The following is a 16,540-nucleotide window of genomic DNA, read 5'->3' as shown; positions in this document are numbered from 1 at the left end:
GTGTTTATTCTGGTGGAAAGGCACAGTATAGCAGCAATGTTCCAGTAGTAATCAGACCATGGTAACCCGATGTTGAACCTATGTGAAGAATCTGCTCATAGATGCTGACTGTAGTGGCTGGCCAGTTGGACTACTCATGGCTTAAGAAAACACATGCTATTATGGCAAGCATATGAAATCTGTGAAACCATTAAAAGTCTTCATCTAGAGTTTGCAGTAGATTAAGTAATCACTGCTTGAACAAGGGGTTAAAGGTGATTGTGCCATGCCACCATGCCACTTTCCCAAGATTGCTGATTGCAAAAGGAAAAACATGAAAAAAATGGGAAAGGTTAGAGTAAGCCATTATCTGTCAGAATGAGGACTATGTAGACTTACAGGACCCAATTCACCACTATGAATATATCTAGACTACAGCTGGAGGTATAATTTCCAGCACAGGTAGATGTACACACACTAGCTTTGGTCAAGCAAGCATGCTAAAAATAGCCACCATGATGTGGGTAGGGGCATGGGCCAGCCAACTGAGTACAATCCCATCCGAGAATATAGGTGTGTACTAAGGTGGCTAACCCGTGCCACCACCCATGTTGCCACAGCTACACTACTATTTTTTAGTACACTAGTTTGATCAAATCCAGTGTAAATATATCTGGAAATTATACCTCCAGCGGCAGTGTAGACGCATCCTGTGTGCCTCCAAACTTAGGCCGGGGTAACTCCACTGATTTCCATGGGGTTCACCAGCATAAAATGAGTCACACTGTAGTGAATCACAGTTAGCTCACTATTATTTCCAACCTGGCCTAGGTAATTTTGGGAATATTGCACCTTGAAGGGTAAGACAATAAGTACTCTTTCATCCAGAGAATAAAAGTATGGACTAGTTAGCTGAGACTGTAAACAAACAAAAAACAATCCTGCCCATTTCTATAATAAATCATTGTAATTTGAAATTTTTATAAGGAAGTTAAAATGAGACAAGTTTTTTTCCCCCCATTCAGAAGAATAGTTAGAAATAAAGTCTAGCTAAGTGTCATAGGCCAGTACCCAAGTTCCCTGCGAGCAAATGTGTTTTTACTGACTCCCTGATTAAGGACAGCCACTCAGGTCATAAAGTTGGTCTGATGCTGGTATATGTAAACTCCATCAGAAAGAGCATACCCTGATCTTGATCTTTTTGGAAAGTCACATGTAGCTAGATTGGTAACTCATGCTGTGAAGGGAGAGAACAAAAGAATTCAGAAAGATTAATCAATAACCTCTGACTCTTCTCTCAGTACTAAGGCAGGTTGAAGAGTGGCAGCTGAGGTATAATGACACCAGATCTCTGTTTCCCATCGTATTGGACCAGCTCAATGACTATAACATGAAGCTGTCAGACTTACAGGAGGCTCTGGACCAGGCTCGTGACTATGTCAGGCAAACGGAGGATACAAATCAGGAAAATACTGCCAAACTCCAAGAGAATGAGGTACTGTGCAGCAGCATGTATATTGTAAGTGTGTCTGTGAGCAACACATTTTCACTGACAAGGACATTTTAAATGTTGGATTCTAAAAATGTGTAGCTACAGAAATGACAGTGTAGAAACTTTTCCTCTGTGTGAGTTTCTGTATTGTGGTTTGATGTTATCATCACCAGCGGGATTGCTGTCTAATGGCTAACACACAGAAATGGGAGTCAGGACTCCTGGATTCTATTCCCAGCTCTGCAGTTGATAAAGTGTGTCACCTTAGGTAAGTTCTCTACCTTTCTGTGCTTCTGTTTTCTCATATGACCCTAACTTCGTAGCCCTGGCCCATGGACCACAGTGAAAAATGTAATGGTCCATTCTGCCACATGAATTTGGCACTCTTCGTCTAGATGTAAGCTACATAAGTGCTAATAAAAGTTAGCTGCTATCCAGAGCTACAGAAGATGAAGACATGGTCTCTGCCCCAGGGAGCTAACCAAGACACAGGCTTGACAGCTCAAACATATCTGAGATACATTGCAATAAACCCATGGCAAGGATTTCACGGCTCACCCTTCGCTGCACAACGTGGCTACTCTTAATTTAATGGGGGTAATCAGGATACAACTCAGATCTTCCTGTTTCAGAAGCAAAAGGCCCCCCTCACTATAACTAAAGGAGAATTTCCTTTAAGTGTTATAAGCATAGGTCCTATATGAAAATGAAGCAGTTTTTGTTCCATTCAGCAGAAGGCAGTGGTGTGTACACATACACACACGCGCACACACACACACATTCAGATGAAGATCCACATTTCAAGCAGTCAGGGTTTAATTATTTTAAATACACTTTATACATAGTAAATTATTTAAAGAGCGATTTGAATAAAGAGAGTGAGGCTGTTTGGAGCATGCATCGAAGAGGTGCAAAGAACAGTGTTGAAGTAGGATGCAAATAAAGTATTCAGGAATGGTGCCTTGAGAGTCAGGATGAGAGTCTCGGTGTCGCCAGCATTCATGATTTTATCACGAGCGTGATGGCTTTGGCCCATTTTTGGGTAACTCTCACAATCTCGCGATAAAACACAGGCAGCTCAGGAATTTGCGAGAGCTGTCTGTAGTATCAGAGTTTGCCCACTAGAGGCAAATGTGCTGCAGGCCATCGTAGCTGCTGTCTGCAGTAGCGGGGTGGCCCTGTGCCCAACAGCACCACAGAGCAGGCCCAGGGCTGCTGCCCCCCTCCAGTCTTGGGGGCAGCAGCAGCCTCAAACACCCATTTTTCACACACACATTCACTCACTCACACTCACTCCCTCACTCACAGTCCAGGAAGGGGGAAATTGGAAGTAAAAGCCCCCTCTCCTGCAGGCTAGAGACAGGAGATAGCTGTCAGTGAAGAGCCTGGCCAATAGCAAGGCCTCTGGCAGGGCCGGTGCTACCATTTAGGCCAACTAGGCGGTTGCCTAGGGCGCCAAGATTTGGGGGCGCCAAAAAGTGGCGCCCCCAATTTTATTTATTTTTTTTTTTTTTAAACAGCAGCCGCTGCGCTGGGAGGGAGAGGTGTCTGAGCCGCCGCCGGCAGCCCAGGGGTTCCCCTGGGTCAGCGTGCCGCCGGCAGCCCAGATCAGAGCTGCCGCATGGATCTCCGGGCCAGGGGGTGGGGAGCTGCCGCGGGGGGGTGCCTCAGGGCCGGGGGGGAGCTGCTGCACGGGTCCCCGGGCCGGGGGAGGAGCTGCCGTGGGGGGGGGGTGCCTCAGGGTGGAGGGGGTGAGGGGAGCTGCCGCAGGGCTGGGGGGGGGGCGCAAGGTGGAAGTTTCGCCTAGGGCGCGAAACTTCCTTGCACCGGCCCTGGCCTCTGGGCAGTGGGAGGCAGGGAAGGCACTTGGCAGGGAGCAGCCACACAAGGGAGCTGTTGCCTACAGATTTGTGTGTCCAGTTTGTATGTGTTTAAGGTTGAATTTTCACCCTTTAATTGTCACACATGTAATTGGGGGTGGACAGAGGAGTTCAAAAACCAGCCAGCAACTAAAAAACATGATTTGTTGTGGGGGGGGGGGCGGTTAAACTTCATGATTTTTAGGCCAGTCGCATGTGCTTTTTTTTAAATATTTTTATTCCAACTCATGGCTTTCGAACTCTTGGGGTTGGCAATATTGGTAACTTGAACTTGATGCCGAAGGTAAGAAAAAAAAACATAGATGATCAAAGAGAGGAACAACATGGTCACAGGAACCAGATTTTAAATCACAGCATTTGGTATTAAATAAAATGGGCAAGATAAGATGCAGGAATTCCCAGAAAGAGAAGGTTTCTTGGTAAAAAGGAGATTTCTAAGGCCAGTCCAAGGGTGTTAGCTGTAGGGATGCATTGGAACTGGTGGACCTGAGATGTTGTAAGAAAAGAAGCACCAAATGTCCAGGAGAACAGTGCAGTGAATCAGATCATTATTTTATTCTTCCTTTCTGACTTTCATTATCGCTAAATAGTATGTAGCTAAGGACTCAGTGTTTTCTTTTAATAATTAAATATAAAATCAGGCATTCGGTTTTTGTGAATTGCTCTATAAGAAGCTTAGGATTCTCATGTACAGAGTCTTCTTTGTTCCTCTCTTCCTTTGTTTTATAATTACTGTGCAGAAGCAGATCTGCAGCATATCTCATATTCATGAAGTGAAGGCTGAAGTATGTTGGATGTGGTCATAATTGTTCTTTGCTTTTAACCATTGTTTGAGTTTCATTACTTTCCACAACTAACGCAGATTCTGTACCAAAGAGAACATTCACATTAGTTTTATTATTGTTATGGAAAACAGATCTCTAATTTGTACGTAGTAAAAAACCTTCCAGTCCAAACTAGTCTACATGCCACTGTGAAAAGTCCATATTTAATTTGTCTTTGTACTGCAAGAGCACTGTTCTGATGGTGTAGTAAGGGTGGTTCATTCCAATAATTGCTCAAGCTGCAATATACAATGAAATTTATTTTTGTAAATACAGTAACTCCTCACTCAACGTTGTAGTTATGTTCCTGAAAAATGCGACTTTAAGCGAAACAATGTTAAGTGAATCCAATTTCCCCATAAGAATTAATGTAAATGAAGGGGTTAGGTTCCAGGGAATTTTTTTTCACCAGACAAAAGACACACACATATATATACACACACATATATATACACACACACAGAGTATAAGTTTTAAACAAACAATTTAATACTGGTACACAGTGATGATGATTGTGAAGCTTGGTTGAGGTGGAGGAGTCAGAAGGTGGGATATTTCCCTTACTGCTAAATGATGAACTAGCAATTGGCTGAGCCCTCAAGAGTTAACTCTCTCACTCTATAAGGCAGCAGGAATGGAGGGAGAAATGCGCATTTCCCCTTTAAGTACACTGCCTTGTTAATTAGATCAGCTTGCTGAGACCGCAGCTGCTGCAAGCTCCCTCCGTCCTGAGCCCTGGTGTGTCCCCCCTGCTCTATGGATGATGGGGTAAGCGGGGTGCAGGAGCAGGGGGGAGGGAGACACCCTGACATTAGCCCCCCTCTTCCTTCCCTCCCCCCCGCACAGCAAGCAGGAGTCTCAGGGAGCAGCTCCAAGGCAGAGAGCAGGAGCAGCACATGGCAGTGGAGGGAGGGACAGCTGCAATTGCTAGCCTGCTGGGCAGCTGCTGCACAGGGAACTTAGGGGAGCGGGGAGCTGATAGGGGGACTGCCGGTCCACCCTGGTTCCAAGCCCCCACCAGCTAGCTGCAATGGGCTGCTCTTCCTGCAAGCAGTAGACAAAGCAGGTGGCTGCTAAACGACATTAGAAGGGAGCATTGCACAACTTTAAACGGGTATGTTCCCTAATTGATCAGCAACGTAACAACAAAACAACGTTAACCGGGACGACTTTAAGTGAGGAGTTACTGTAAAGGCCCTAGTCCTCCATGAGGACAAGGCAAACTGAAAATGTCATATTATAATATGCAACTTGAGAAGTGTGAGCAAAACTTGATCTTAGCTTTTTTCCCATTTAATTAATGTTATCTGTTCATTTATTTTACCAATACAACTGTAGTGTTCATATTAACAACATACCAGAGAACATTAACACTGCATTTTACCAATGCACAAAACATTTCTGAATATGGATTTATTTTTTTCTGCAGAAGCAACAAGAGAAGGTGAAGGAGCAAACTGATGATGCGAACAGTATTCTGCTAAGTGCCATAGATACTTTAGCTGAGCCACAACAATTCAGCACAGAATTAAGTGATGTGATAAAGGTAGGTGCCTGATTGTATGACCGGTTTAAATGCCATGCTTTTTTTTTTTTAACAAGTCATGTATTCAAAATATCAAACTTGGAGAACACTTTCTACATAGCATTGCTGAAGTACTGACAAATATTCCAATAAAACCTAATCATTTCTGCCACAATCGAAATATTTGTAATGAAATTTTACTGCCATCGAAAAATTATGTTATTTTAAGAGCACCTTATTAGGGATAGATTTTAGTTAAGCCTTTTGTCATGCATTTCTCAGTTACTTCACAAGGGATGCCCTGTCAAGAGGCCAGAAGATGCACTGAGCAGAGAACTGTTCTGTCTGTTAAAGAAAAAGCCCCACACAAACACCTTTGTCCATTTCAGGCAGAAGGCAGGAACAGGTTAAAGACCCTGAATCTCAACTTAGAGATAAGCAGTTGTTGGAATTTGATGATTATACATCCAATCTACAAATCCTCTTAAAAGTCAATTACTCTGTGGAGCAGTGGTGTGAGGAAGTGAGGATTAATGTTTCATGGTGTAAAAAAGGTTGAGCCTTTTTGTTTCAATGCTGAAAATAGACGAGGGTGGTTGGAAAATGCCAATTATTTTTGTGATAAGAGGTTTTTTTAATATTTTCTGTAATTTTTTTGTCTTTTTTATGAATACCTGAAGCAAACTAAGAAGAGGTTTCTGATAACCAAACACTGAAGAACTTTACCCAAAAAAATTCAGTTTCCATTTTTTATAGAAATGGAAACTTTTGACCAAAATTTTGGTGGAAATTTTTCATTCTGGTTATTTATTTTATTTTATTTTTAACAAAAAAAAATTGAAACAGAAATTTTTCATTTTGGTTGAAAAGTCACTTTTCATTGATAAACTGGTTTAACGAAAAGAACCCCACACAACAACACCACCACAGCAAAACAAGAAAACCCCCCAAAACATGTGACCTGCCGTAAGCATAATCTTTTTCGTGTTGTGATACAATATGTACACGTGGCTCTATAAAGAACCACTCATGAACTGTTGGTAGTCACAGTCTTCTGAATCCATGCTGCCATACCCATTAGTAGTCCAATCAGCCGGTCACTATAAGATGTTTCTTTGCAGATAGAATTCTTTAACCATGATTTTTTTCTTTCTAATTTAAGAAGAGCCACAGATTCTGGCTTTTTGCAAGAAACCTCCATGAGAATTCCCCCACATAATCCCATCAGTGGGCCCAGGTTTGTCCCTCCGCAGAAAAGGATTCAGAATATGTCCGCAACCCTAGCAGAACCCAGGGAATTCAATCCGTAGGAACTACACTAGCAGGGAGACTTCCCTATGGCTAAAGCTGCAATCAGGAACCCCAAAGGGGCTATGCAGAAGACATAATAAGCTAGAGGCTGTATTACTTTTATGGTTACAGTCTGCTGGGAGTGCAAAGGTTCCACATGTATGGGGAGGTGGACAGTGCCACAGAGGTGGATGAGCCCACCCCACCCCTCATTCTGTGCTGTGGATCCAGATGGGGTGAGCCCTTCAAGTGCAGATCAGTGGAGTAGGATCTGTCACTTTTATCCCACCTATTAAGCCTCAATTTCAGATGATTTCAGCTAATCACTGTGGCACTAATATCAGCAAAGGTAATGGAAGATATGACCATCTCTCAAATGTGTTCATGTCCCATGTATCTATCCACTGTCCCTCTGTTTATGATATTTTGGCTTATTTTTCTCACTCTTCACACTCCTCCCTTTCAGTCACCTTGACCCCATCTGTATTTTGCCTCCTTTTCGACTTCCCTCTTTTTCATCTGTTAAAATATATCGTAGTTAAAATATATGTTACCCAATATACCCAAAAAACCCTGTACTGTTAAGAGTAAAGAGGATATTTTTGTTACTATTTTCAGATTCTTTCTATCCTTCCATATTTTGTTTAGAATGTGTCGGGGTTCTATGCAGAAATAGATGGCGCTAAAAAGGAATTACAAGAAAAGCTAGCCAATTTGTCTCGATTTGGTGATGATTTGGTGCAGCAGGCTATGGAACACGCACAGGAGCTTCAAAGACTTGCTGACCAGTTGGACCGGTAAATTTTAACTACAGCAGACTGTACTGTGCTAATTTTAAGAGCTGCTAGTCACACAGATAGATGGGTAAATAGACAAGCAAAAAGATAGTGACATTATATATACTGACTATAGATATACATTAAACAAATCATTGTAAGGTCATATGTGCCAGGGATTATATCACAGTCTGTGAGAAAGTCTTTTAACTAGAGCTGGTCAATATTTTGTTTAATATTTTAGATTTTTTTTTTTTTTTTTGAAAAAATGTCAAAAATATTTTTTTAATTCCCTCTGTTTTTTATTCACACATTTTTCAATCATTTCTTTATAATCCCAAAGTAACAGAGGCATAGATAAAGTAGATAACTGAGAAATAATATGATACTGGCAAATGTAAATGGGGATTGCAAATGTAACTCATAAGAATAAAATGGTTCATGTGAATAAGATGGTTCACATAAAAAATTGCCTTACAGCTACACTGAGAGGTAGGGTGTGTTGTAGTTTTGACTCAGACTGAGTGTACTATACCTATAGTAATTTAAATACCAAATGGATGGTGTCAAGGTGAATTGGTCCAGTTGCATACATTAAAGGTGTCCCATGCTTTTTTGTTTTGTTGACAGATGATAAATACTTAGATTTTAACCAATATATACAAAAGTGACTTCTAGACAGATGGGAATTATGGATTTATTTACAACTGTGATTATGTGTGAAAAAATTACTATTGTAAGTGATTACTTGCAGAAAACACGTTCACCAAATTCTGCTTTCAGTATCATTGAGTAAAGGTATTCATGTGCATAAATGTTTGCAGTATCAATCCTTCACTGCTCATCAAGTATCTAATTTAAATACATTTTAACAGTTGTTCCTTAATATACTTAAGCCCTAGATAGGAGATGAAAATAGAGAAAAAAATTACATATAAAGCCAGTGGTTTCTTATTATAAAACCATACAATGCAAAAACTTAAAATTACATAGTCTATAACAGGAGTCAGCAACCTTTCAGAAGTGGTGTGCTGAGTCTTCATTTATTCACTCTAATTTAAGGTTTCACATGCCAGTCATACATTTTAACTTTTTAGAAGGTCTCTCTCTATAAGTCTATAATATATAACTAAACTACTGTTGTATGTAAAGTAAATAAGGTTTTTTAAATGTTTAAGAAGCTTCATTGAAAATTAAATTAAAATGCAGAGCCCCCCGGACCGGTGGCCAGGCCCCGGGCAGTGTGAGTGCCACTGAAAATCAGCTTGCATGCCGCCTTCAGCACGCATGCCATACATTGCCTACCCCTGGTCTATAATTTTACATAAACTGGAACAGACCTCCACAAAAAACTGGTATGTTAGGTATGGGAGCTACTAATTAATGGTATTGAAGTCATTTGAAAGAGAGTGCACCCACGACAGGATGAAATGGATAGCTAGCACTTTATCTAGTACATGACATCAGGAATTTAATACAAAGCAAATGGAAACCTTTATGGATCGTACTGATGGAAATGTGACACTATGATATTTGTTGGAAAGATTATCCAATAGTGAAAATTTAATCCCTTAAAACATTCTGTCTTCAAATCATGCCTTCTGGTTTTGTTGTTTTTCTTTGCTTGTCTTTATTTTGTTTAGTATAGTTTCATTTTGGTCTTTGGACACATTTAGCAAGACATTTCAGAAATCTTATGAGAGAGTCCAGTCTGGAGATGCAATAAGGCCCTGATCTGTCAATCATTTACATATATGATTAATTTGATTACTGAGAGTAGTCCCATTGAAATTATGTGTTTGCAAGATTAGGCCCTAAATCTGGAAAGTTAGGATAAAGTGTTTTTGAATTCCTCTCTGAACTAAACATAAGCTCTGAATTTTCATGGGTTTGTTCATCATTAAATGTAAAAACCTATTGAAGTTGTTAATAGCTGAAGGATTGAGGTCATAAATTGATGTGTTAGATATACCTAGTAGCTAGCTTAATTATTATATGAAACTGAAATATGTAAACTACACCTAAATGGTAGTCTTCATAAAAGCACTCAGTGCTGGCCTCTCTCTGCTCTCATTGGAGTCAATGGTAAAAGTTCCATTGACCTCAGTGGGAACAGAGTTAGGCTATTGCTGAGCATTTGTGAAAGTTCCAGTCAAATGGCCTAATTCCATCTTCACACATGTGCAAATCCACGGAAATCAGATGGGAGTCAATGGGCAGTATGGAAGTGAGAGTAGTATTTAGACCAAAGTTCCTGTGTCTCATAATTTTACAAGTAAGAGATGTAAACAAATTATTTTTTTTCTTTTTTTCCCTTCTGTCCTTCTAACAGGAATTTACACAGTGTTGATACAAATGGGTTGGTACAAAAGGCATTAAATGCCTCAAATGTCTATGAAAATATTGCTACTTATATTGAGGAAGCTAATGAAACTGCATTACTGGCATTAAACACAACACACAGACTCAGTGATGTAAGTAGTTTTCATAATGTTCATATCTGCTTTGCACTGAATCAGGGTCCCAGCATGACTTTGGGCTCCTGGGTGTAAAGTAAAACCAAGCTCTTCATCATTTGTCAATTAACATTTTTGCAAGAATGGGGGCGTCATCCCTCTTGTCTGATCAAATTCCAAACTGGTTAATTACTTCTGCTACCCCAAATTTCCCCTGTAGTTTCAAAAGTATACAGTGGTGTTCTTCACTTCCTGTCCTAAACTGTTGTGTAGTGTTGCTGTGTGCTGTTAAACGGCTGCCATGTTTTGCCCCCAGAGAGGCTGCATCTCAGGATGGTTGAAGTGATAGATCAGAAATGATGCAGAAGGTGGTGGTGATTAGACTCTGACCCCAATTTGGCAAAGCTGGCTAAGCATATACTTGATGTGAGCATATACATAGTGCCATCCCTTACAAGCAAAGCTCTTAAGCATAATCATATGTCCCATTGACTTCAAGGATAAAGTGCTTTGCTGAATCTGCCCCTATTGCCCTAGCATTGATTCCCATACAGTCACTTAAACACTCTTAAACTATCATTTACTTGCTCTACTGATGTGAAAAGGAATCTAAGTTGGTGTAACTTGCGTGCCAAAGAGCCAGAAGAAAGCATATGTTTAAGTAGTGTTCACCCTACTTTATAACTTACATCCACTTACATATCACTACTGAATTTGGCCCGAATAGTTTGTAAGCTCTTTGGGATTCTGTGTGCTGTAAAGCAGTACTTAAGTTTAAGACATTATTAAATATAGGTTATAGTGTACTGCAAGTAGAATAACTTTTAATGTGCAAGTTTTACACTGGATTGGCCCCTTGAGCCATCCAGTACATGATTTTATTGGGAAGCCCATGGGCCTCACTTGGCCCATCTAGAAAAACTGCACAAAAGAACAACTTAGCTGAAAATTAGATTTGACATCTGAGCTGCCATTCATGTTTGTGCCATATTTGAATTCAGACTTTCTAACACTGTTATTATTTGTTATTTTACAGCATTGTAAGTATGCACAGTGCTTTACAAAACATATAGGAGGACTTTGTTCCTGCCCTGCAGAGTTTACAAATTCATCCTTCAATACACTAGGCTGACCACCTATGTCTCATCCAAGGGACTCCATCCTCTGGTCAGTGAGTCACCGAGGAGAGATTGCCACAGGTGTCATGGCCCAGGGAGCCTAACTTTGAAGAAGGAGTAAGCAGTTCATGAAGCAGATCCCCAACCCCTGCATATAAGAGCAAGCAACCATTCTCTTATCTTGGAAGATTCACCCTCTCGGTCTCGCTCCTTTTTGGCCCAATTTTGCACCCATTGAAGCCAATGAGACTTTTGCCATTGACTTCAATGAAAGCAAGTTCCAGAATCAAAAAGCATCTTATGCATCTTCTATTTATCCCACAGCTTGCTCCATTCTTCCTCCCTGCCAGGGGATGATCTCCCTAGTGGGGAACTGATAATGGCTACTTCTTCCTTCTCAGGGATATTGTCTTGCCATCTGAATAGCATGACGATTGGTTAGGCCACATCTTAGTTGCCTAATATAGATTATATTTGTGCTATACTGCGGATTTATTATTCAGTTCGCCTGTCTGGAGGAAATACATTCCTTTAAACTTCAGTTGCAACCTATAGAAAATTAGCATTTGAGCCTTTTTTCTCATCCAGTCACCTACTTTTTACTTTAACAGAGAAAATGGAACAGCAGCAATTTTGTAGTTTGTGCCTGTGTGAAATATTATGTCATCTAAAAGCAGACACAATAAAGAGATACATTTCATCAAGCAGATTCTGACCCTTTTTTTGAAATGAATTTGTAGGCTGTAGTTGGAATTGATACTCAGATCATTTACCATAAAGATGAAAGTGAAAGGCTCCTCAATCAAGCCAAGGAACTACAAGAGACAGCAGATGCCAGTAAATATACATCCTTCCTATTGGTTTCACTACTTTGCTGGTAATACGATAGCTCTGTATATGAAAAGAGATTTCAAAAGCACATCATTAAGGAGGAAATGCTTCTGCAACAGAATAACATATTGATCAAAGTTAGAATCCAATGTGTTAGAAAAGGAAAATGTACGATTTGAATAGCTAGTGTCGTGCCAACCTGCTGAGAGTTTTCTGTTATTTACAGTGGGCACATTTACAGGTGTATTAAAAGATTAAGGGTCTGATCCTGCAAACATTTATGCATTTGAGTAACTTTACTCATCTGAGTAGTCTCACGGAGGTCAACACATTCATTGGGGGGAGGGATAGCTCAGTGGTTTGAGCATTGGCCTGCTAAACCCAGAGTTGTGAGTTCAATCCTTGAGGGGGCCATTTAGGGATCTGGGGCAAAAATCTGTCTGGGGCTTGGTCCTGCTTTGAGCAGGGGGTTGGACTAGATGATCTCCTGAGGTCCCTTCCAACCCTAATAGTCTATGATTCTATGCTTTACTCACATGCATAAGTGAATGCAGTTTTGGACCCTACAAATCTATTTAGGAATAAGATAAGATTTAAAAGATTCTGGCAATTTCTTCAATGAAAATAATGGAATTTCTATAAAAACAATGGAAATTACTGTTTTTATTTTTCAAGTCCTTGTGCTTTCCATAAAAACTCACCTTGAAGTTTGTACTGTAATATATTAGCACCTGTCCCAAGTAGTTACTGGCTATCAACTTGAGAGCTGATCTTTAATGAAGATAGGGAAGCAGCTTCCAGATTCTCCTGAGAAGACTCTTCCAGGAGAATGTTGAGCATCAGCTGGAAGATTGCTTAGCAATTTAGCTCACCTGAAACCAACATCACTAGAATGCATGATATTAAAGTTAGTCAGGGTAAACACTATAGTAACTAGTGTTTGTTAAATGCACAGCAGTATATCTGTGCAGCATAGTAACACTAAAGACAAGATTTTTTAAGTGCTCTTTGAAATCATAGAGTTCAATTGTTTCTTCTGTTCTGTCCTCACAGGTAATGATTTAACTGTTGAGGACACTACTCGCCGTATTGCTGGAACAATTGCCAGAAAGGATGCTCTGAAAAGCCGCTTGATGAAAGCCAGGAAACAAATTCAGTCGATAGAGCAAGGTTATAAGATAAATACATCGACTTTATCTTTACTATCTGACTATGAAATTTAAAATAAAGATCCCCACTCTGGTTAGCTCAAGCAGCATTTGGCTGAATCTTTAAAAATAAGATTTCATAAACAAGTCTGCCTTTAACCCATTCAAAAATGTAGGAAAGATTCCTGGAACTTCCCAATGAAGGCAGAAAACTAAGATAACCTGCAGTAAAACACACTGTCTTTCTGATGTGCACGTTCTTAGCCACGGGACACATAACTACTTCGAATGACATCTCATTAGACATCAAAGTCTTGTCACATGAGTCATTTAGGCAAAGCCAGAAACTGTTCACAAGGCAAAGCTGAGCACTTTTTGTCTCCCCAAATTGCAATTATGATGATATAATATAAAAGTTACAAGGTGACACATTTTAGTTCTTTCTCTTTTGTTCATTATTTTTAAAGAAAATAATGTGACGACCTTCCCCATTAACAATGACAATGCAACAGCTCATTCTATGGTGCTTTCCATAGCATGATGAGATAACGTATCCTATCATCTGAAGCTGCATTGACTTGTCTTGGACTCCAGTTTACTAAAGGTTGCCGTCCATCACGTTATTCTTGACTTTATTACAGACTGGATACTCCATTAATTTGTAGACCTATTGCACTAATAATCAAAATTTAATTCAAGTGTATATTGTACTTGGCAGATTGAATACTTTGGTGGGCTGCCACTGGCAATTTATGATTAGCTAGATGTTCCCTTAATTCTTGAAATAAATAGAGGTCATGAGCATCCATTAGGCATTTCCAGCTGTTCTTCACCATGTCCTGAGGGCCATGCCTCAGGTGGAGCTGGGCAACAATTTTTCATCAAAACGTTTTTCAATGAAAAATGGATTTTTGACTAAAAGTATGTTGTCATATGAAAATTTCTGGTTTATTTGATATTTTCAGGGTTCTTGTTTTAAAAAAAACTGAAAGAGAATGTCAGTGGTGAAAAACTTCTCAGTTTTTGTTTTTCTATAATAACCTGAAAATGTTCACCAAAAAAATTCAACAAAAAAATTTCATATTCTTTGACAATGTCACAGAAAATAAAATATGTTTTTAATCCATTCTAGTCCCAGGGCCTTGGATATACTAGCCATTACAAATCAAGCTCACTGAAAAGCTTAAAATGTAACAGTCTAACGATCAGCCAAGGGCAGTTGGTACATCTTACTCATTAATATAACAGCAAACAAGGGAAGGTTTTCAAATTCTCTGTATAATTTGAAAAAATAATAAAACTAAGGTTTGTTTTTTACCTCTGTGTGAGGAAAGCTCCAGCACAGTTGAAGCGAAACTCTCATTAATCTTATTTTCATTTTCTGAAGCATTAGTCAGAAGTAGGCTACTTTAATAGTATTTATTACTGCTCGTTCTCTATTCATATTACAGGTGATATTAGACAGCGTTTGGACCAATCTGAACTCATTACTCAAGATGCTGTCAATACTACTGTGGCAGTAACCCAGACTACTACCCCAATGGCTAAGAATCTGAAGAACTGGTCAGAGAACCTTCAGAACTTTAAACATGATGCAGTTGCTTATGACAGTGCTGTGGATTCAGCTGGGGATGCAGGTATACTAACTGTAACATGGCATTGAGACCCAGTGTTACTATAGCAGGTATTCATTGCAAGCACTATACTGTAAATGTAGATTGACACATATCACCATTGAATATGGTATCAGTTGCTTTCCCTGTCACCTCACAGCATATTATATTACTATTTGCTCTAACAACTGGATAACACGTGCTTGAAAAATGACTCAAATTTTTTTGAGACTCATTGAAAGTCAACAGGTGGGTGATGCAAACAAATACTAGTGAGAGAGAAGGGAATACATATTGAATTCCACTGGTACAAAAACAATGTTATGCAGTGGGGAATTGGGCTTTTAGTTTCCTTTCTAATTGCAGTGAAGAATCTGACAGAGGTCATCCCTCAGCTCCTGGATAAACTGCGTACAGTAGACCAAAAGTTGCCAGCAAACAACATTTCTGCCAGCATTCAACGGATCAGGGAGCTAATTGCTCAGACTAGGAGTGTAGCAAGCAAGGTAAAACACTCGGATCAGACATTCGGTTACGAGTGATAATGATCAAATGCATCTTACTAACAACTCCATTTCCCTGGGCTAGATTCCAGGTCTGAACCTTGATGTTATGTTATCTCTCCCTAACAACTGGATGAGCACAGTACATTAGTAGCAATTAAAATCTTTACAGGCAAATAATTAACATGGTCTTCATGGCAGAATATCATAAATATGATGGTAATGTTAATTAGACAATTTGATAATGGTGGTCACTGCCGCAGAATCATTTAAAGCTAAAATGGTATTTACTATTAGTTTATTATTCAATTGCCAACATTAATTAGAAGCAGTAGCAACTGTGATCATTTCAGAAACAACCGTTGTGAGTTCACAATATTTCTTTTTGTTAAAAAAGGCCTTTTTCACATAAAAAAATCTGTACTATACTAACACCATGGTGACATTAATTGCAACAGCAAAAGTGTAGAGATTTTTCTGGCATAACAACAGTTGGTGAAAATGAAAATGATATATTCCGTTGCATTTGGATGAATTCTGAGAAGTCAGTATAAGAATACATCTGTACAGTGTTGGAATATTCTGACTGTAATGGTGTACCAGGTTTTTGTGACACCCTGCTGGAAGCATCACTGCTCTGCTTCACCCTGCCCCAGGAAACAGTTCTCTGAGCGGAAAAGAGCAGTGAGTATTAGACCAGCCATTAGACCAGGACCAGCCATTTGGGGAACCATTGAGATCTGGTCCTCCAGCAGCTAAAAGGGCTGGACACCAGCAACAGCCAATCAAGGCACAGCAAGCTAAAATAAAAGGAGCTGCCTGCTAGCAAAGCAATTCCTGGCAGTGAAGTGAGGAGGGACTCTCCCTAGGCCACAGCCAAAGGAACCAGGCCAGGCCAGGCCAGGGCCCATTTCTGGCCACAATCAAGGGAACGTGTGCACGAGGAACCCTGCTGGCTTAATTCTGGAGAAAGAATTAAGCCTCAGAAGGATAAGAAACCATTTGATTTATCATTGGCCCTGAAGGGCAAGGAACTTCTATTTGAGTTTGTTGTACCCCAGAAAGGGGTTTGAACTGTGTGACCTGGCCACAGGACCAAGCCGCA

The 16,540-nt window shown here is 40.0% G+C and overlaps 1 protein-coding gene across 1 annotated transcript in view; it reads left to right on the top strand.

Annotated features, from left to right (window-relative positions):
• LAMA4 (laminin subunit alpha 4) overlaps window positions 1-16,540 on the top strand; it is a 126,567-nt gene that overhangs the window by 71,789 nt on the left and 38,238 nt on the right. The window contains exons 11-18 of the mRNA XM_065400888.1: window positions 1,281-1,474; window positions 5,605-5,721; window positions 7,639-7,787; window positions 10,099-10,240; window positions 12,081-12,177; window positions 13,225-13,341; window positions 14,771-14,956; window positions 15,299-15,438. Coding sequence (XP_065256960.1) covers window positions 1,281-1,474; window positions 5,605-5,721; window positions 7,639-7,787; window positions 10,099-10,240; window positions 12,081-12,177; window positions 13,225-13,341; window positions 14,771-14,956; window positions 15,299-15,438 — 1,142 coding nt within the window. The remainder of the gene's footprint in view (window positions 1-1,280; window positions 1,475-5,604; window positions 5,722-7,638; window positions 7,788-10,098; window positions 10,241-12,080; window positions 12,178-13,224; window positions 13,342-14,770; window positions 14,957-15,298; window positions 15,439-16,540) is intronic.

The sequence above is a fragment of the Emys orbicularis genome, chromosome 3, assembly GCF_028017835.1.
Source record: "Emys orbicularis isolate rEmyOrb1 chromosome 3, rEmyOrb1.hap1, whole genome shotgun sequence".
Classification (NCBI taxonomy): Eukaryota; Metazoa; Chordata; order Testudines; family Emydidae; genus Emys; species Emys orbicularis.
This window is presented reverse-complemented; position numbering and strand designations above follow the sequence as displayed.